At 36.0% G+C, this 22,500-nt stretch overlaps 1 protein-coding gene across 1 annotated transcript in view; it reads left to right on the forward strand.

The window, feature by feature from the left end:
* Positions 1–22,500, forward strand: part of LOC115214841 — a 235,523-nt gene that overhangs the window by 28,224 nt on the left and 184,799 nt on the right. Inside the window, exons 9-16 of the mRNA XM_036505154.1 lie at positions 2,068–2,139; positions 3,788–3,859; positions 5,116–5,187; positions 7,343–7,414; positions 10,701–10,772; positions 13,874–13,945; positions 19,877–19,948; positions 21,644–21,715. Coding sequence (XP_036361047.1) covers positions 2,068–2,139; positions 3,788–3,859; positions 5,116–5,187; positions 7,343–7,414; positions 10,701–10,772; positions 13,874–13,945; positions 19,877–19,948; positions 21,644–21,715 — 576 coding nt within the window. The remainder of the gene's footprint in view (positions 1–2,067; positions 2,140–3,787; positions 3,860–5,115; positions 5,188–7,342; positions 7,415–10,700; positions 10,773–13,873; positions 13,946–19,876; positions 19,949–21,643; positions 21,716–22,500) is intronic.

Consider the following 22,500-nt stretch of genomic DNA (forward strand, 5'->3'; position numbering starts at 1 on the left):
AGAGCCGGACAGACTGGAGAAAGAAGTAATGGGTATTTGTCTTGTCACCGGTAAGGAAAAATTAATGAGTTGGGAAGTGGCAGTTGATCCCTACGGTCAGGGAAAGTTTAAGAAAAAAATTAAAACGCTACCCTTTATAAATGCGGCTGGCATTAGGGTTAGTTGGTCAGTTGGCGAGAGAGGGTCGATCAGAGACAGTCAGCAAGAACCGGAGAAGGAGTCAGTTGGCAAGAGACGGTCAGCCAAGAAGGCGGTGATGGCGAGAGGCAACAGCGAGGCAAGAAAGACAGACAGAGAGGAGTGAGGACTTGACAAGCGAGAGGAAGTAAAGGAGATGACAGCGAGAAGGCTAGATTGCTTATAGTAGGATTTTGTGAACGAGAAAACGTGCGGTAATGTTTGTTTATGCTTTTTGTTGTTGAATTTTGATGTGTGTTAAAAGAAAAGAGACTCTGTAAAAAGAACTGTGGAAAAGAAAGAAAAGAACTGTGAGATGTGTTCCTAAAAGGAAAAGAGCATTGTGTTAAAAGAAAGAGAAAGACTTTAATTTGGATTGTTTTTCAAATTCTGCATTGTGCATGCCATTGATTGTTTTTCTTTTAACTCTGTACGATCTGTTAAATGTTTTTCTTTAAATGTATCTAAAATGTATCACGTTTTAATTGATGTTGTAAATATTGTATAAACTGTTGTTAAATGTAAGCAACTGCCTTCCGCTGTCTCTCTCTTCCTGTTGTTGTTGTTGGTTACTGGTTTGCGTTCGCGGCCAAGTCCTGCTTTCTGTGGTGGATTTCCGATTTGACTGAGCGTAGTCGTCGTCGTTCGACTTAGGGTCCTGAGTCTTAGTTGAGCGACGGCAGGTCGTAACAACATCTTGCAACCAAATCGAAAACGAATATATATATATATATATATAATATATATAATATATATATATATATATATATATATATATATATTATATTTATATATATGTGTGTGTTGTGTCTGTGTGTGTGTGCGTGTGTGCATGTAAAAATCTGTGTCTGTTATTTATGAATATGCGGCGTGAGTATATCAAAATCTATGTAGTTCACTCTGTATATCATGAATTAGTTTAGGTCTCTACCTCCTTTGATTATCATTAGGAGTTTTACATCTTCTATATATTCTGGTTGTTGTTGTTGATCTTCAATGTTCTACTCCATCATTTTCTTCTTCTTCTTCTTCTTCTTCTTCTTCTTCTTCTTCTTCTTCTTATTATTATTATTATTATTATTATTATTATTATTATTATCATTCCTCACTATCATCATTATCTTCATTTTATCTCACTTCTACTTCTTCCAATTCTTTCTCGTTTCTTTTTTGTTCTGCTTTCGTGAATTTCACTTCCTGTTTCTCAATATTTCTTCTTATTTTCTCCTTTCTCTATCATTCTCTTGATTTTCTATTCGTCAGGATCCTATCCTATGTAATTCCCAGCAACAAAAATTGCCGACAAAACCTGTGGCCTCCTCATCTACATCCTCATCGCCGTCGTCCTTTACATATTCATTCTTACCTTTCTCAAGAATAAACAAATTCATTACGGTCCCCTTCTTCATCAACATAATTCTTTACCACAAAATACTGCCATCAGATGCAGAAACGTAAACACTATCATCATCATCACCAACGTTACTATCCCTGCTTACACCATAAACAATATCATATTCAGCATCATCATAGATGTGCTAATTCCCGTCGTTATGGGAATAATCAAAATTAACATCTCCCCACTATCAGCATCTTCGTCGTCATCCCTACAAACCATTATACTCTTCTCCTCTGTCTCATCAACATATTCCTCACTACCATATCGTCCACTATCAATTCTAACACTGTCAAAATCTTTCTACTCCACCTCCGCCCCTTCATCATCCTTATTATCATCGGCATTAACATCATCATCGCTGCTATGAACTTTATGGAATTAACCATAATCGCGATATACATTTCACCCGAACCATCATCTAATTGTTTCGCCAATATTCTGTCACAAATATATTCTTTACACTTCCTTCTTAACTTAATATTATGTTCCAGAAACTTGACTTTTAATGATATGAAGGAAATCAAAGCAGACACCTTCCGAAATCTGCCCAGTTTAACAAATCTGTAAGTTAAAAACCCACTTTCTTATACTATTTCGTAAACAATATATTTCTAAATTTGTACTCTCTTCCTAGGCTTTATTTGAAGTTCCCCCACTTGTGTTTCCAAAGATGTGTTTTATTGTTTGCGAATATGTTTCTATGTGTGTGTGTGTGAAAGAGAGAGAGAGGGGGAGACAGGAGAAAGAGTGTGCCCATTTTTTAGCTATGTGATATATGAGAGCGTGATAGTTCATGAGAACCGTCTAGTGTATGTTATGTGTGTCTATGTGTATGTGTAAAATCTGGCTCTGCCCTTTGTATATTAATAGGTGTGAATGTGAGAGCCTTTTCCTCAGATAATAAATATATGAAAGTGTGTGACAATTGAGGGGACAAATTTGTGTGTTGGTTACGTCTCCATCATCACTGATTACCAGCGTAGAACTTACCTGTGCTTCTTGTTGCGCTTGTAGGTCTTTGTTTTTGTTATTGTTCTTCTTTTTTCTTCTTTTCCTTCTTCTTCTTCTTCTCCTCTTTCTTCTTCTTTGCCTTCTTCTTCTTCTTCTACTTCTTCTTCGTCTTCATCTACGTCTTCTTCTTTTCCTTGATCCCCTTTTGCTTCTTTTTTATCTTCTTCACTCTGTCTTTGTATATACACACATATATATGCTTGTGTGTTTCTTTGTGAGTTTGTGTGTGTGTGTGGATGCGTATGTGTGTATGTGTGTGTGTCTGTGCGTTTGTATAAATATCAAAGATAATTATCAAGAATGATTATCCGTTCTAATAGTATTTAGGTCTTCATTATTCTTATTTATCTTTCGCTTTAATCACCAGTTCATTCGTTTTCCACTTTCTTTGAAATTTCTATCTCCATTTCATTTGTCTCTTCTGGTCTCAAACATTTACATGTCGTGCAAATTTAATATTCATTCCTTTTACGTCTTCATCTCCTTTAAATCTGACCACAGAATTTATGCCTTCTTTTGTTACATCATCATTCTCACCAGCTATATTTCTTCTTCTTGCTCTTCTTCTTCCCCTTCTTGATTTTCTTCTGGCTAGTTTCTTCTTCTTCTTCTTCTTCTTTTTCTTCTTCTTCCTTTTTATCTTTCTTCCTCTTCTGAGTCTTCTCTTTCTTCCTCTTGTTCTTCTCTTTCATCATCATCATCCTTTACTCGACCTTTCATCTTATTCTTCATATCCTTTGTTTTGCGTTTCTTCTTTATTTCATCCCACATCTAGCATTTGTATTTTAAAGAAACTCCTCAATTCTACTCCTTCAGCGTTTTGCTGTTGCTCTTTCTCTTTTTACTGCTTCACTTCGTCAACTCATCCTCTTTCTTCTCATATTTTTATTAACCTACTCGTTTCAATTATTATTCAATCTTCTTTTCTTTTTTGTATGTTGTCCTAATTTTCACATACATTTTTCACCACTGTTTTATATTTTCAAATCTTCATGATTACTCTTTCAGATTAATCATCACTATAATCAATATTGTCAATCTCACAAATATTTGCACCATTTAGAGCAATGTCAGTATTATCTCCATCAATATATTCATCATCATGTTTTTTCTTAGAGCAGGTATTCATTTTGACATATTATTTTATGCTATACAGAAGTTCTATGAATTTTACCTTTGAAAATATATTTTATTTTACAGAGATTTACAAAATAATAAGATCGAAAAAATTGGAGTAAGAGCTTTTCATGACCTGCCTAGTTTAAAATCTCTGTAAGTTGACAATATACTAATAAATATTCAAAATCTACCCATTAATATTAGTCCCATTATCCTTGTCCCTCCCTACATTGTCAATGTGTTTTTATAGAGATGTGTGACTGCTCGTGAGTGTCTGTAAATATGCGTGTCTGTGAGTGTGTGAATGTAAATGTGTTGGCACGTATATCTTGTGTTTCACCTACGATGCTACATCTACTTACACATTCGAACGTGTTTTCCTTTACAATTACGGATTTTGCTGTTACTACAACCAAAACAGCATCAACGATGACAACAACAACAATGACTACTACTACTACTACTACTACTACTACTACTACTACTACACTACTACTACTACTACTTGTGTTGTTGCTGTTGTTCTTCGTCTTCTCCGTTATCGTCTTACTACTTCTTCACTATCTTCCTCTTCATCTTCTTCTTCTTCTTCTACCTCTTCTGGTTCCTTTCATCCTCTCTCTTTTCTCTTTTCTCTTCTTTTTCCCTGACTCTCACAATTTCTTCTTATTTCATAACTTATTTATCAGTCGCTAGATTTTCTGTTCCCCTAAATTCCATACTATGTAAATCGCAACCACATCTGGCGCGGAATTTGTCGACTTTCTTGTCCAATTCGTCATCACCGACATCCTTCCCATTTTTGTTGTTAAATATCTCCTTCATAAACATCATCAAATTTATCATTGCTTCTTCATCATCAACATCATTTATTACCACAAAATAGTGCTATCACTTGAAGAATCTTCAACGCAAACATCACCATCGCCAACATTAACATCATCAACATCAATGTCATATTCAGAATCACCAGAGACATGCTAAACCACTTCAATAACAGAATAATCAGCATTAGCAGCATCACCCCTATCATCATCATCATCATCATAAACACGTTCGTGATGATCACTACACACTCTATAATCTACTCTATCTCATTAGGGTAGTCATCACTATCACAAAGTCCACTATCAAATCTATTATCAGAATTATATTTCGACGCCACTTCCTCATAATAACCATCATTACCACCATTATAATCATCATCAATATCCTCCTCCTCCTCCTCCTCCTCATCATCATCATCATCATCATCATCATCATCAATATCAGCAACGGTGCCATGAACTTTATGGTATTATTCAACATCGCGTTCTGATTTCCATAGCTTCCGTCATGTAATTGTTTAACCAAATTCTCTCACATATATGTTCTATACAATTGCTTATTACTTGAATTTTATGTTCCAGGAATTTAACTTCAAATGATATTACAGCAATCAAAGCCGACATCTTCCGAAATCTGTCCAGTTTAACAACTCTGTAAGTAGAATGAGCTTATTTCATAGGATTTCATCGACGTTATATTTCTAAATCCGTAATACCGTTCCATCATTCATATGAATCTCCCTCAACTGACCTTCCAACGATGTGTTTTATTATTTTCCAATACGTGTGTGTGTGCGAGTGCGTGCCTATAACTTAGATATGGGACATATGACTTTGTAATAGCTCAGCGGAACCATCTGGGGCATGCATATGTATGTCTCTCTGTATGCAGAAAATCTATCTCTGTTGAAAATGTATGTTTTCTACAGGGTGACCAGAAAAGAAAAAAAAAACAGACCTCACAAATCTTTGAATAAACATGTTTGCATAAAACTACGCAGAATGATAGATCGAAATAAACAGTGGTCTCAGCATGACGAGGATACCACCACAATTACATGTCTCGCTAGCCCGGCCGAGAGTGCGATTTCAGGAGGGACTGATTAACAGCAAGTGTGACATTGGGTGGGCAATGAATTCACCGTTCTTGACCCCCACCCACATTTCTATCATTTTAAGTATAATGTTTACCAGAACAACCCTCAGACAACTGGTGAACTGAAGACAGCAATCACAGCAGAAATCTGGGAAATCTCTAAAGAGGAATGCAATTGAGCAATTGACAATTTTACGCGACATATGCAAGTGATTGCGAGGCGTATGTCATTTAGAGCATATTTTAAAGAGAACATGTCTGCTGTGTAAAGGGAATGATCGTACACGGACCGAAGTATATGTTCTGAGATTTGCTGGAACTTTGTAGGATTTAATAACATTTTTATGGGTTCTGTTTTTTGGGTGTCACTCTCTATGTTAATGAGTGTGAATGTTAATGAGTAACTTCTCCTTTAATCTGAAGTATAAAAGTGTGTAACAATTAAAAAGAAAAATTGGTTGAAACGTGTTGATGTGTGTATATATATATATAATATATATAATATATATATATGTGTGTGTGTGTGTGTGTGTGTGTGTGAATATTCCTCTGTTGACATAAAATCTATCTATTTATCTATCTATCTATCTATCTATCTATTTATCTATCTATCTATCTATATCTATCTATTATATCTATCTATCTATACCTATCCTATCTATCTATCTATATCTCTATCTTATAATATATATATATGTGTGTGTGTGTGTGTGTGTGTGTGTGTGTGTATGTATGTGTGTGTGCATGTAAATGTCTGTCTGTTTATTTATGAATATCTGCATGCGAGTATATCAAAATCTATGTGTAGTTCACTCTGTATATCATGAATTAGTTTAGGTCTCTACCTCCTTTGATTATTATAAGGAGTTTTACATCTTCTATATATTCTGGTTGTTGTTGTTGATCTTCAATTTTCTCCTCCTCCTCCTCCTCCTCCTTCTTCTTCTTCTTCTTCTTCTTCTTCTTCTTCTTCTTCTTCTTCTTCTTCTTCTTCTTCTTCTTCGTTTTCTCCTTCTCTTCTTTCACTTCTTTTTCGTATCATTTTTGTTCCACTTACGTGAATTTCCTTTCTATTTCTCAATATATCTTCTCATTTTCTCGTTACTCTCTCAATTGTCTTGATATAAATCTCAATCACGATTGCCGACAAACATTCTTACCTGCTCGTCTATATTCTAATCATATCGTCCTTCACCTTTCGTTCTTACCTTTCTCAATCATAAACAAACCGGTCCCCTTCTTCATCAACATCATTCTTTACCACAAAATACTCCCATCAGATGCAGAATCTTAAAAAAATTATCATCATCACCAACGTTACCATTCCCACCTACATCATAAACAATAACATATTCAGCATCATCAGAGATGTGCTAATTCCAATTGTTATGAGAATAATCAACATTAACATCATCACCTCCATCATCAGCATCTTAACATCTTCGTCATCATCACTACAAACCATGTATTCTTCTCCTGTGTCTCAAAAAAATATTCCTCACTACCATATCATCCACTATTAAATCTAACCCCCCAAAATCCACCTCCTCCTCTTCATCATCATTACAATTATCAACATCAACATCATCATCGATGCTATGAACTTTATGGAATAAATCATAATCGCGATCGACATTCCACGCCTACCATCCTCTAATTGTTTAGACAAATATGTTCTACACAATTCCTTCTTAATCCAATATTGTTTTCCAGATACTTGACATTGAATGGTATGAACGAAATCGAAGCAGACACTTTCCGAAATCTGTCCAGTTTAACAAATCTGTAAGTGAAACCTTCTTTCTTATACTATTTCGTTGACGATGAACTCCTAAATCTGTAATATCTTCCCATCCTTCATTGTAAGCTCCGTCAGCCCTCTTTCGGAAGATGTGTTCCATTGTTTGCGATTATGTGTGTGGGTGTGTGACCATTTCTTTCTTATGTGATATATGAGAGCGTGATAGTTCAGGCGAAACATTTATTGCGTATGCTTGTGCATGTCTCTGTGCATGTGTAAAGTCTGGCTCTGTCCAAAGTGTGTCATTTTGTATATTAATATGTTTGAGTGTGAATGAGAGTCTGTTCCGCAGATAAATATATGAAAGTGTGACAATTGAGGAGAAATATTCGTGCGATGATTACGTCTCCATCATCACTGATTACCATGATAGACCTTACTTCTACTTATTCTTGGTTTTGTTGTTGCTGTTTTTGTTCTTCCTTTTTCCTTCTTCTGATTGCTACTTTTCTTCATCTACGTCTTCTTTCCCTTGATCTTTTACTTCTTTTTTATCTTCTTCACTCTCTTTTTGTATATATACACACACACATATTTTTGTATGTTTCTTTGTGTGTGTGTGTGGTGTGTGTGTGTGTGGATGTTTCTCTTTGTGTGTGTATAAATATCAACGATTTAAGAATTTTGTCTCCACACTCCTTAATTTCTGTCTCTCAATTTCTACCTAAATCCATCTTATTCCTCTTTGGCTAAGCATGTGTTTATGCACATATCTTAGTGTGGATGAATGGGCATTCATGTTGATATGAGTATGTTTGTGAGTGTGCCAGCCCTCATCATTTCAACATGAAACCCTACAACTTTTCCTGGTTCGCTACATCATCAGCACCATTATAGAAACGAGTGACCAAGGGAATCATTAGCACGAATCACATCCAATTTCGGTCCCTAGTCCTCAGATCCAACCCCTCTCTCTCTCTCTCTCTCTCTCTCTCTCTCTCTCTTTGTCACTGTATACACACACATACACACACCACATATATACTCACACGGCCTTGAGCACAACATTTTAGAATATGCCTCATTATGTTTGTTGTACGGTTAGAGCATCCCAATCCTCTACCAAGTTGTCTACTGGTTGCAGCATGCCTTTCACAAATAGCATTGACCATTCTTTCTTGCATAGCAGCATTTTTGACAAGGCTTGGTCGCCCAGAAACGCTCTTTTGGCTGTATTGTTCCACGAAGAGTTGCATTTTTATAAATTCGCGCTGGTATATTGCGGTCTATTTGAAAGGCATTGCAAAGGTCACTCATTGTTTCATTTGCGACCCCATCTTTAATTTGCTGGTAGCGTAGAAGTATTGCCAGTCTATCTCTCTCACTAATTTGTTCACCTCGCCTGCGAACCATCTAAAGTTAATAATGATTCTTCTAATTCTACGTGTAAACATGTGTTGAATAGAACTCACCGAATAAATCTTAATTAACTGTGTTGTCAACTGTATGCACCTGACATATGGTAACGTGTATGCAGCCAGACTTTCCACACAGAGGATACATTTTTGTGTGTTTGTTTGAGAATGCCGGGATATGTCTATTTTGTGTGTTTGTGCTTCTATGGTTCTTCGACTTCCTTCTCGTTCCCTTTTTCTTCGATTACTTTTCTCCCCCTCATCTTCTCCTCTCCTTCTGGTAGCATCTTGTCTTTGTCTTCCTCCTCATCTACCTCTTCTCCTTTTCCTTGACCCTCTTTTACTTCTTCTTTCTCTCTGAATATACTCACACATACATATTTTGTTTGTTTGTGAGTGTGTCAGTGTGCCGCCGATCTGTCTCTTTCCGTGTCTCTGTGCGTTTCAATAAATATCAACGAATATCATCAACAATGATTGTCCTTTCTTATTGTATTTATGTCTTCATTATTCATATTTATTTCCCCCTTTAATCACCGGATCATCCGTCTTCTCCATTTATTCTTTCTTTCTTTGAAAGTTCCATCTCTGTTTTAAACCATTTTTATGTTATATAAGTTTCCTGTCTTTCGCGTCTTTATCGCCGCCATTAAATCTGATCACAAAATTTCTAACTTCTTTTCTTACGTCATCAACATCATTTCTTCTTCCTCCTTTCTTTTCCTTCTTCATTTTCTTCTTGTAACTTTAGCCATCATATTCTTCTTCATCTTCTTTAACTACTACTACTACTACTACTAACTTACTACTACTACCACTACCAACACCCCACCACCATCACCACCACACCCCATCACCACCCCACCACCACACCACTACTACTACTACTACACCCCACTATTACTACTACTACTACTACTACTACCAACCACCACCACCACCACCATCACCACCACCACCACACCACCACCCACCACCACTACTACTACACTAACTCTACCACCACTATTACTACTACTACTACTATACTACTAACTACACCACTACCCACCACCACACCACCATCACTCACACCACACACCACCACCACACTACTACTACTACCCCCACTACTACTACTACTACTTACTACCACCACCACCACCCATCACCACCATACACCACCACCACACCACCACCACCACTACTACTACTCACCAACAATACTACTACTACTACAACTACTAAACAATACTACCACCACCACCACCACTACTACTACTACTACTACTACTATACTACTACTACTACTAACTATCTCATATTTTTTCTTTACCTGCCGCTTCTTATTCTTCTCTTTGTTCTTCCTCTTGTTCTTCTTTTGCATCATCATCATCATCATCATCATCCTTTACACAACATTTTATGCTATTCTTCATAATCTTCTTCGTTTTCCATTTCTTCTTTGTTTCATCCGATTTCTCGCATTTGTATTTTACATATTCCACTTCTCATTGCTACTCCTTTTACTTTTCTCCTGTATCTTGATGTTTCTCTTTTGTTTTGATCTTCTACTCCAGTCTCTCGTCACATCTCCCTCTTTCTTCTCTTCATTTTATTTTCCTAATCACTTCAATTTTTCTCAAAGCTCTTTTCCTTTTTATTCATTACGTTGTCGAAATGTTCACATACATTCTTCACCACTGTTTATATTTTCAATTCTTCATGATCTCATTTTTCATATTAATCATCACTATTATTAATATTGTCAATCTCACAAATATTTGCACCATTTAGAGCAACGTCACTATTATCTCCATCAATATATTCATCATCAAGGACTTTTACTTCCAGCAGGTATTCGTTTAGCCATAATATTTTATGTTATACAACAATTCTATGAATTTCACCTATGAAAATATATTTTATGTTACAGATATTTGCAAAATAACAATATTGAAACGATCGAAGTAAGAGCTTTGCATGATCTGCCCAGTTTAAAATCTCTGTAAGTTGGATATGTCTTGTTCATAAAATTTTATTGACAATATATCACTAAATATTCAAAATATCCCCATTCATATTCGCCACACCAATGTGTTTTGATAGAGATGTGTGATTGTTCGTGTCTGTAAATATGTGTATCCCTGTGTGCGTCAATATGAACATGTGTTGTCATGAATAATATTTTGTGTTCCTCTCAAACTGCTTGTTCTACTTATCCACTCGAACGGGAATTCCTTTACATCTACAGACATTGCTGTTACTACAACCACAACAGTATCGATGACAATAACTACTACTACTACTACTACTACTACCTACTACTACTACTACTACTACTACTACTACTACTACTATGTCATTCACGCTGTTGATGTTGTTGCTGATATTCTTTAATTTTATCATTTATATAATAAATGCCCTGATGCAGCACAAGGCAGTGGTTCTCATGGCTTCTGATCTTAACTGATTGGAAGTGTTATCATGTACATTGTTTTGTCTTGGTATAAAAGATGGGCTACGGCAAATATTCTGCTCAATACCACAGATTTGCTTATCAGTTGCTTAACCTTAACCAGTTGAGCATGTCCTTGGTGACTGACGATATGTGCATCTGATGCACATCATCAGCAAGACCTCGGGAAAAAAATCTTATTGCACAGGACGTTTTGACGGGATTAGGCGACTTCTTTGAAGAAAATTCTAACTGGGCCCCACCTGCAAGGCATGTGCTGCTTATCTTGATATGAGATCACTAATGTCGCGCACATAAGGTTGTGAGTATGTGCCTGGTGTACCCTTTCACGACGGGTAGTCATGATGGTATACTGGGCTTGCGCATAGTGTACCCCAGTGGTCATTTGATGGCATTGAACTTGTATCTCAGAATAATAATAATAATAATAATAATAATAAGTAATTATATATCAACTAAAAACAAAAACTTTTTTTTTTAGACAGTCATTAGGTTACAACATCCCCACCCCCGAAAATATATGGCTACACTAGGCAGTAAACAACAACATTGAACTTCCAACCCTGTTGTCTCTTGAGGTCTCTGGGTGAGACTTGGAGCAACTTGTACAGATATAAGCAAAAGTCAACATAGATAATAATAATAATATAATTATTATTATATTATTATTGTTATTATTATTATTATTATTATTATTATGTTATTAAGCTTTCTTTCCTTCTTCTCTTACTCCTCTTTTTTCTTCATCTTATTCTTCTAATTGTCTTCACCTTCTGCTGCTGCTGCCGCTGTATCCCCCTCATCCTTGTTTCTCTTCTTTTTCTACTATTTTACTATTTCTTCATCCGGTTCTAGATCTTCGTCTTCGTCATATTCTTCTTCGTCTCCATCTTCGTCTTCTTCTAGTCATTCTTTTTCTTCTTCTCCATCTATTTCTTTATTTTCTTTTCGTGTTTATTCTTCTTCGACTCCGTCGTCTTCTGTTTTTCCTTCTTTATACTCTCATTCCTTATATTTTCATCCTCTTCTTTCTCACCCTTCAGCATAATCCTCTTCAACTTCTTCGTCGCAATTTTCTACGTTTTCTCTTCTTTTTAATCTATTCACCTCCACCTTCTCTTTCTCCAACTTCATTTTATCTCCATCCACTTTTCCAACATTATCTATTCCGTGTTCTTCATCTACTTTTCTTCTTCTTCGTCTTCTTCTTCTATTCTTCTTCTTCTCTTCTTTCTTTCTTCTTCTTTTCTCTTAGTCTTCTTATCTATTCTTCTTCTTTTTCGTTTCTTCTTCTATTTCTTTATCTTCTTCTCTTATTTCCTTCTTCTTTCCTTTTCTTTATTCTTTCTTTATTCTTCTTCTTATTCTTCTTCTTCTTCTTCTTATTCTTCTTCTGTCTTTCTTATTCTTCTTCTTCTTCTTTATTCTTATTGTTTTTCTTGTGGTGTTTGTTCTTCTTCTCTTCTTCTTCTTATTCTTCTTTTCTTCTTCTTACTTTCTTCTTCTTATTCTTCTCTTCTTCTTCTCCACTTCTTCTTCTTTCTTGTGTTGTTGTTCTTCTTCTTTCTTCTTCTTCTTCTTATTCTTCGTTTTCTTCCTCTTCTTCTTCTTCTTTTTTGTTTTCTTCTTCTTCTTCTTTTCCTTCTTCTTTCTTTCTTCTTCTTTCTTTCTTCTTCTTCTTCTTTCTCCTTCTTCTTCTTTCTTCTTCTTCTTCTTCTTCTTTCTTCTTCTTGTTCTTTCTTCTTCTTGTTCTTCTTGTTCTTCTTTCTTCTTCTTCTTCTTTCTTCTTCTTCCACTTCTTCTTCTTTCTTGTTGTTGTTGTTGTTCTTCTTCTTCTTCTTCTTCTTCTTCTTCTTCTTCTTCTTCTTCTACGTCTTTCTTTTCCTTGACTTTCACAATGTTTTTCCTATGATTTCTTCATATTGCATCACTTATTTATCAATCGCCAGATTTCCTTTTCCACTAAATTATAGGCTGTGTAAGCCGCAAACACATCCGGCCCGGAAATTGTCGACGTTCTCGTCCATGTCCTCATCACCGACATCTTTCGCATTTTCGTTGTTAAATTTCTCCTTCATAAACATCATCAAATTCATCATTGCCTCTTCATCCTCAACGCAAAATGCTTCCATCACATGAAGAATTTTCAACACATGTATCACCATCGCCAACATTAACATCATTGTCATCAATGTCATGTTCAGAATCACCATAGAAATGCTAAACCCCATCAATAACAGAATAATCAACATTAACAAAATCACCGATATCATCATCATCACTACACACATTAGACACTTCCCCTCTCTCCCATCATCATGTTCATTCCTGCCACAAGGTCCACTATCAAATCTATTGCTACCATCATACTTCGACTCCACCCCTCATTATCATCATTATTACTATCTTTATCATCATCATCATCATCATCATCATCATCATCATCATCATCATCATCATCAACAACATGATCATCATAATCATCAATATCATCATCGGTGCCCTGAACCTTATGGAACTAAACACCATCTTTTTCTGATTCCCATCGCTTCCATCATTTCATTGCTTAGCCTAATTCTGCCACAAATATGTTCTATATAATTGCTTATTACCTGAATTTTATGTTCCAGGAATTTAAGTTCAAATGATATGCGGGCCATCAAGGCCGAAATCTTCCGAGGTCTGTCCAGTTTAGCAACTCTGTAAGTAGAATAATTTATTTTTATAGGATGTGATCGGCGTTGTGTTTCGAAATCCTTCATTTGAAGCTAGCCCACCCGCCTTTCTACAGTTGCGTTTTATTGTTTGGAAATCATCGTTTGTGTGAGTGTGTGCCCATTTCTTAGATGTAGGATATATGACGATGTTATAGTTCACGGGAACTATCTGGTACATGCATATGTTTGTCTTTATGTATGCGGAAAATCTATCTCTGTCCAAAGTGTATGTTTTCCACAGGGTGACCAAAACGAAAATCAGATCTCACAAAACTTTGAATAAAACTGTTTATATAAAGCAACGCAGAGGAACAGATCGAGATGAACTGTGGTTTCAGCACAATGGGGCCAACCACCACGCAACAAATGACTCACAAGCCGGGATGAGAGAGCGACTTCCGGAGAGACTGTAGGAAGCGTGACGTTGAGGGGTTACCGCATTCACTGTTTTTGGACCCTACCCAGATTTTTATCAGTGTGGGTATCTGAAGGAACATGTTTGCCAAAACAAGCCTGAAATGATTGATGGTCTGAACGAAGCAAACGCAGCAAAAATATGGGAAATAACCAAAGAGGAATACATTCGAGGAATTGAGAATTTTGCGCTGCGTAATACTCTTTACTCTTTTACTTGTTTCAGTCATTTGACTGCGGCCATGTTGGAGCACTGCCTTTAATCGAGCAACTCAACCCCGGGACTTATTCTTTGTAAGGCCAGTACATATTCTATCGGTCTCTTTTGCCGAACCGCTAAGTGACGGGGACATAAACACACCAGCATCGGTTGTCAAGCAATGCTAGGGGGACAAACACAGACACACAAACATACAGGCACACACACACACACACTTATATATATATATATATATATACATACATATATACCATGGGCTTCTTTCAGTTTCCGTCTACCAAATCCACTCACAAGGCTTTGGTCGGCCCGAGGCTATAGTAGAAGACACTTGCCCAAGGTGCAACGCAGTGGGACTGAACCCGGAACCATGTGGTTGGTAAACAAGCTACTTACCACACAGCCACTCCTGCGCCTATTTGGAGCATATCTAGAAAAGAAGACGATTTTTATGGAAAAGATAGGATCGTACACAGACCGATGTTTAATTTCAGCAAATTTCATAAAATTTGCTGAACCTTTGTATGATTTAATAAAATGTTTTCGGTTCTGTTTTTTTGTTATTTGGGTGGGTGGGGGTCAACTTTTATTTTAATAAGCGTGAATGTGAGTGAGGATACTCCCCAGAAATGTAAATATAAGTGTGTGACAATTAAAAAGAAAATTTAGTTGAAATGTGTTTATGTACACACACACACACACCACACACACACACCACACACACACAACACACACACACACACACATATATATATATATTAAACAAAATGAGATAACAAAGTCAAGGCTGAGGTGTTTTCAAGACATTTATAAAGGATAAAATATATATTCAGTCTTACAGCTGTTTCTGGGATACTATGCATATCCCTTCATCAGAGAGGATGTGAGATGATTAAATAGAGGTAGTTATTGATTGTGGAAAAGGAGGAGATAATGAACATAGAGGGAAAGAAGTGAATGAAAGTAGAAATAAAAATACAAAATATATAAAGATATTGTAGTTGCAGTTACATTAATTTCAGAAAGTGGTGTATAGAAGTGGTAAAAATGGTCCTGTACATGATATGTAAATTATCTAAATTTCAATAGTAGTTCATGTATATATATATATATATATATATACAACTTATAAACAAGGGCAAAATAAAAAAAATTCTAATGCCAAATATGCCGAAACTAGACACATCGTCCATTAATTACCATATAATTTATCACTATAAGCACGCGTCTCGAAGAAAGCCGACAGAAATTACTAAAAAATTCCTTTATTATTATATCGGACCCGATTTCTGAGTAAATTCATAAGAACCTTCTCTTCATCAGTGATAAATGCGACAAAAGAAATAAATGAAATACTTACTCATACCCATGGAAGAAGCAAACACTAAGTCATGAGCACAATCAAGTACCCCAAATATATCCAAAATAGAAATTCTCCAGCCCATTCGAGACAGGTGCGATTCTAACTGAAAACTCTCATAGAGTGAAAGAGTCCGGAAGTGAACACTACTAAATTTATATCTAATAAAGGATAAAATTTTTTCGAAAAATATTTTGTCAATGGCCGGCATATTAAGATATACCTTTAAAGCTTAAATTTATAAACAACTTATAAACAAGGGCAAAATAAAAAAAATTCTAATGCCAAATATGCCGAAACTAGACACATCGTCCATGATCATATAATTTATTACTATAAGTATGCATCTCGAAGAAAGCCGACATTCATCATTGACGAAGAGAATGTTCTTATGAATTAACTCTGAAATTGGGTCCGATATGATAATAACGGAATTTTTTAGAAATGTCTGTGTTTTGGGTGGCATGAGCTGAAGGGGAGGTATCGTTGTGAGTCTGTAGGTTTTTGGGAGATGTCGGTTGTGATTTGGTTGTTAGGTGTTTTTATATTTAGGAGATCAAGAAAAGGGAGTTGAAGTTTGCTGAATTTCATTGTGTATTAAATTTTGGGATGTATGTTGTTAAGTGTGGCTTTGAATTCCAGAAGTTTTTTATAAGATTCTTTCCATATGATGAAACAATCATCTAGGTATCTTTTCCAGTTTTCCATTAAGTAGATGTGGAAACGTTGTCCAAATTTCTGGTGTGATTTCTCATAAAGGGATAGTTCAAAGAGGTTCGCAAGGACTGGTGCAGCTTCGGTACACATCACGATACCACATTTTTGACGGTAGTGTGTGTTTTCGAACAGGAAGTAATTGTTTGTCAGAATGAACTTGAGTGATTCCGTAATGAAGGTCTTACTAATGCGGTTAGGAAATGCTTCTGGGTGTTTCTCCAGCCAGAAATCCATTGCTTCAACACCATATTCATGTGGGATGTTGGTATAGAGGTTGATAAAACCAAAGGAAACTTAGAATGCCTCCTCGTTGGTTGTTTTCGGGAGGTGCTTGAGCATGTCAAGATCATCTCTAATGAAACTTTCGATGTGACTGAGGAAAGGTTTCTATTGCATTCCAAGAATTTGCTTAAGCAGTGTATTTCGCCAGTTATAATGGGTCTTAGTTTTAAGTCTTCCGGTCCCTTGATGTAGATGTGGATGTCAGAGTTTGCAGGCTTCGGTGATGGATCTGTTTTTACGGACTTTAGGGAGGCTGGGCTTCCATTTGAATTTAGTGATGTAATTCTTTTCATTTTCCGTGAGCCTTTGACTGTGTTGGAGTATAAGAGTGGTGAGGTTTTTGAGTGAAATTTGTTGTTTATAGTTAGTGATTTTTTATACAAAGAATTGTTGTTTAGTAAGGAGAGCACTAGGTGTTTGTTAAATTCTGTGTCCATACGGACTGCAGTACTGCCTTTGTCGGCGTCTTTGATAGTAAGGCTTTTGTCCTGTTGTAGGTCTCTTAGCTTTTTCCATTCGTTGTTATTAAAGTTGGACTTAACCCTGGTTTTGGATGAGGTAAAATGGAAACTCTGGATGTGGTTGCAAAACTCGTCAGTACTTTATTTCTTCCTTTGGGTGGTAGGTAGTTGCTTTTGTTTTTAACAGTTGAATCGTCCTCATTGTTGAGGTCTGTAAAAGCTTCTTTTAAACGAAGCTTTCTGCAAAATTATAAAATGTGATTCTTGATCTCTGTGGAATTGGGTGTGCTTGGGGTGGGTGTGAATTTCAAGCCTCTGGCTAGGATGATAATTTGGGCTGGTGTAAGGGTTTTATTATAGATTTATTATTTTAGTTTTCATTTTATGCGTGTGTGATAGCGGTGGTGCCTGTTTTACTCCACTCTGTTTCACTGGATAACTCCCACCACATTTCTTGTTTCACACATCCAACCTTCTCGAACAAAACACTACACTGAAACACATGCATCCTAATCCTTGAAACACGTTTTACCATGGAATTCTATTGAACTTTAAAAGCTTAAAGACACTATGATGTATTTGTATATTTATTTATTTTTGTATATATTTATTACTTTTTTGAAAAAAAAATTTTCTTCTCCCTTTCATATCTTGAATAGTTGCCATGCAATGAGAGACGTTTTGAAATCCTTTTTAATCTATCTTACACACATTTATATTAAAATCTGCTTTCAGTTTAGCATTCTGCCTTATTATTTTTTTCCTTTCCTATCATTTATCCACCTGCGGTTAATCCCGCCATTTACTAAAACACACATACACACACACACACAAACATATATATATATATATATATATATATATATGATGGCTGCCCCTTCGTTACCGAGTATGGTCATTGCACGAAGCTTATTGGTGCTGTGATTGAATGTGACTTTTTAGCCAAGCTAAAGATCTACAATGTGTTGTACAGAATTGGAAGCTAAAACCTTTACCGGTAATAGCCGGCTGTAGTTGTAACTGGGCTTCATGTACCTTTGCATGTCGTTTAAGTCCTCCTCCCACATGCCTGACAGATATGATTAGTGTGGTGTGTAACACCATCAATAGTGGACAGGTTGTCACTCATCTGTCTCACTTTATGACTACGAAGATGACTCTTGAGTCCAGGTTTGTATATATATATATATATATATATACTGACAGGACACAGAAAGTGTGTCTATGGCCAGCTGGAGGAGTGTATCCTCCTGGGGCTAAAAACTACAGTAGCATCCACCCTTAGGGGTTAGCCATATTGAAATGGCAAATATACGTCACGATGTTTTACCGCTACTGTATATAACTCACTTTGATATTTATCATTGTTTGATTTCACTTTTTCAATATCAGCGACAGTGGACGCTGGAAAAAGTATAAGTATTTGTGAAGGAAATCTAATTCTCGCCGACAACTATGATTGTCACACGCTGACGAGAGGTCAATACCTCGAAACTCGAGTCCGTGTGTATCATAAGTTGAAGACGGGAAGGATGACTTCCCTTTGCAAATACTGACAGGACACAGAAAGTGTGTCTATGGCCAGCTGGAGGAGAAGTGTGTCCTCCTGGGGCTAAAAACTACAGTAGCATCCACCCTTAGGGGTTAGCCATATTGAAATGGCAAATATACGTCACGATGTGTTACCGCTACTGTATATAACTCACTTTGATATTTATCATTATTATATATATATATATATATATTACATGCACATACGTATACTACATACATATATAATCTATATATATATATATATATATATAGATATATATATATAATATATATATATATATGTATATCTATATATATATATATATATATATATATATATATGCATTTATTGGTAAAACGGTAAGATAACACAAGAAAGAAAGAGACCTCAATATTATGTACATAGAGGAAATTTATCTGTAAAATAATATGTGACAATTATTCAAGACCAAGATAAAACTCTGAGTTTCAGATGGCTATTGAATGATTGTCACATATTATTTTACAGATATATATGTTATATATATATATATATATAATAATATTATATATATATATATATATATATATATATAGTATATATATATATATATATGTATATGTATATATTATTTTTTCCTTTTGGGGTTAGATTTTGGGTTAGTTACGGTTAGGGTTAGACGTGGGGGAAGGGTATCTTTTTTCTTCACAAATGTAAATACACTCTATCTGTTTCTTAAACAGGGACATATTAAGACAGTACAGAATGTTGTTTACGTAAATGGAGGTAATCGATTGGTTAAAATTGCCGAAATGCTAGAAATTAAAGACGAAATATGTTACCTAGAAATTATGATACAAACTGCCGTTCAAACCGAAAAGATCCGGCAAAACAAGCTTCTGTCACTAATATATTCCTTACAATTCCTTCTTAACTCAATATTTTCTTCCAGATACTTGACTAATAATGATATGAAGGAAATCAATGCGGACACCTTCCGAAATCTGCCCAGTTTAACAAATCTGTAAGTGAAATCATCCTTTCTTATACTATTTCGTTGATGATATATTTCTAAATCTGTACTATTTTCTCATCCTTCATTGTAAGCTCTCTCACCTTTCCAAATGTGTTTTATTGTTCGTGAATATGTATGTGTGTGAGTGTGTGCTCATTTTTTAGTTATGTGATATTTGAGATGTATGTGTAAAGCCTGTCTTTGTCCAAAGAGTGTGATTTTCTATGTTAATATGTGTGAATATGAGTAAGAACCTGTTCCTCAGATAATAATTATATGCAAGTGTGCAAATTGAGGAGAAAAATTTGTGCGATCGAAGGCCTTATATCTACTTCGTCCAGGTCTTTTTCCTTCTTCTTCTTCTCCTTTTTCTTCTTATCTCCTCCTCTTTCGTTTTCCTTCTTCTTCTTCTTCTTCTTCTTCTTCTTCTTCTTCTTCTTCTTCGTTTTCTTCTTCTTCTTCTTCTTCTTCTTCTTCTTCTCCTTTTTCTTCTTATCTCCTCCTCTTTCTTTTTCCTTCTTCTTCTTCTTCTTCTTCTTCTTCTTTTCTTCTTCTTCTTCTTCTTCTTCTTCTTCTTTTTCTTCGTCTTCAGCTTCTAGCTTTATTCTTTTTTCGTTTTCTTCGCATTTATCATCTTTGCTACTTGATTAGTATTTCGTATGAGCCTTAACAATTTTGTCACCAAACCCCTTACCTTCTGTCTCTCAATCTCTGCCCGAATCCTTCTTATTCTCCTCTGGCTAAACGTATCTTTGTGGATGAATGGGCATTCGCATTGACATGTGTATGTTTGTGTGTATATCAGCCCTCATCACTTAAACAGGAAACCCAACAACTTTTCCTCGTTCGCTACATCTTCAGTTCCTTTTTAGGGTCGAGTAGCCAAAGAAATCATCAGCAGGAACCCCTTCCGATTTTGGTCTCTACTCCTTACTCACCTCCAACTATCCTCTCTCTCTTTCTCTCTTTGTATATGCACACATATATTCTTGTGGGTGTGTCTGTTTGTCTCATTCTTCTACATCCATCCTGTCCTCTTCTTCATCCCCTACTTTTCTCTTCTTGTTGTTGCTGTTGTTGTTGCTGTTGTCGTTCTTCTTCTTTTTCTTCTTCTTCTTCTTCTTCTTCTTATTCTACTACTACCATTACCACTACTACTACTACTACTACTACTACTACTACTACTACTACTACTACTACTACTACTTTTCTTCTCTTTCATCATCGTCATCTTTTTCATATTCTTCTTCTTCTTCGTTTACTGTTTTTTCTTTGCTTCATCCCATTTCTCGCATTTTTATTCAACATATTCGACTTCTCAATTCTACTCATTTTACTTTTCTTCTGCCTTTTGATGTTGTTTCTCTTCGTTTTGATTTTCTATTCCAGTCCCGCGTCATCCTCTTTCTTCTCATCTTTGTATTCAATTTTTCACGGAGCTCTTTTTATTTCTATCCTTTCCAATGTCGCGATTTTCACATACAATTTTCACCAGATTTATATTTTCAATTCTTCATGATCACCCTCTTAATATTCATCATCACTCTCATCAATATCATGAACTTCACAGATGCTTGTACCTTCTATAGCAAGCTCAGTATTATCTTCATCAGTGTTTTTTTTTTACAACAGGTATTCGTTTAACCATAATATATTATGCAACACTTTTATAATCTCACCTTTAAAATATATTTTCTGTTACAGACATTTGCAAAGTAATAATATCGAAATCATTGGAGTAAGAGCCTTGCATGTCCTGCCCAGTTTAAAATATCTGTAAGTTACATAAGTCATGTTCGTAAAATTTCATTGACAATATCATTCATCATTGTTCGACCGTGGTCGAGACAATGGAATTTACTATGCCAGACTTCACGGTCCATCATAGCATTACGGACGTCCTGTTGCTGGATGCCTGTAGCCATGGAGATTACATCAGGGTAGGAGAGTGTGCGCCCTCTGGTATCGCGAGTAGATGGCTTCCAGAGGAGAAAAGTAGAAATTGCCTCGTTTTGACAATATACTCTCTCTTTACTCTTTTACTTGTTTCAGTCATTTGACTGTGGCCATACTGGAGCACCGCCTTTAATCGAGCAACTCGACCCCGGGACTTATTCTTTGTAAGCCCAGTATTTATTCCATCGGTCTCTTTTGCCGAACCGCTAAGTGACGGGGACATAAACACACTAGCATCGGTTGTCAAGTAATGCTAGGGGGACAAACACAGACACACAACACACACACACACACACACCACACACACACAACACACACACACACACACATATATATATATATATATATATATATATATACGGCGGGCTTCTTTCAGTTTCCGTCTACCAAATCCACTCATAAATCTTTGGTCGGCCCAAGGCTATAGTAGAAGACACTTGCCCAAGGTGCCACGCTGTGTGACTGAACCCGGAACCATGTGGCTGGTAAGCAAGCTACTTACCACACAGCCACTCCTGCGCCTATATACTATATACTAATAAACATTCACAATCTTCTCATTCGCACCATATCCTTCTTCCTCCATACATTTCCAAGAAATGTGT

The sequence above is a fragment of the Octopus sinensis genome, linkage group LG8 (assembly GCF_006345805.1).
Source record: "Octopus sinensis linkage group LG8, ASM634580v1, whole genome shotgun sequence".
NCBI classification, from domain to species: domain Eukaryota; kingdom Metazoa; phylum Mollusca; class Cephalopoda; order Octopoda; family Octopodidae; genus Octopus; species Octopus sinensis.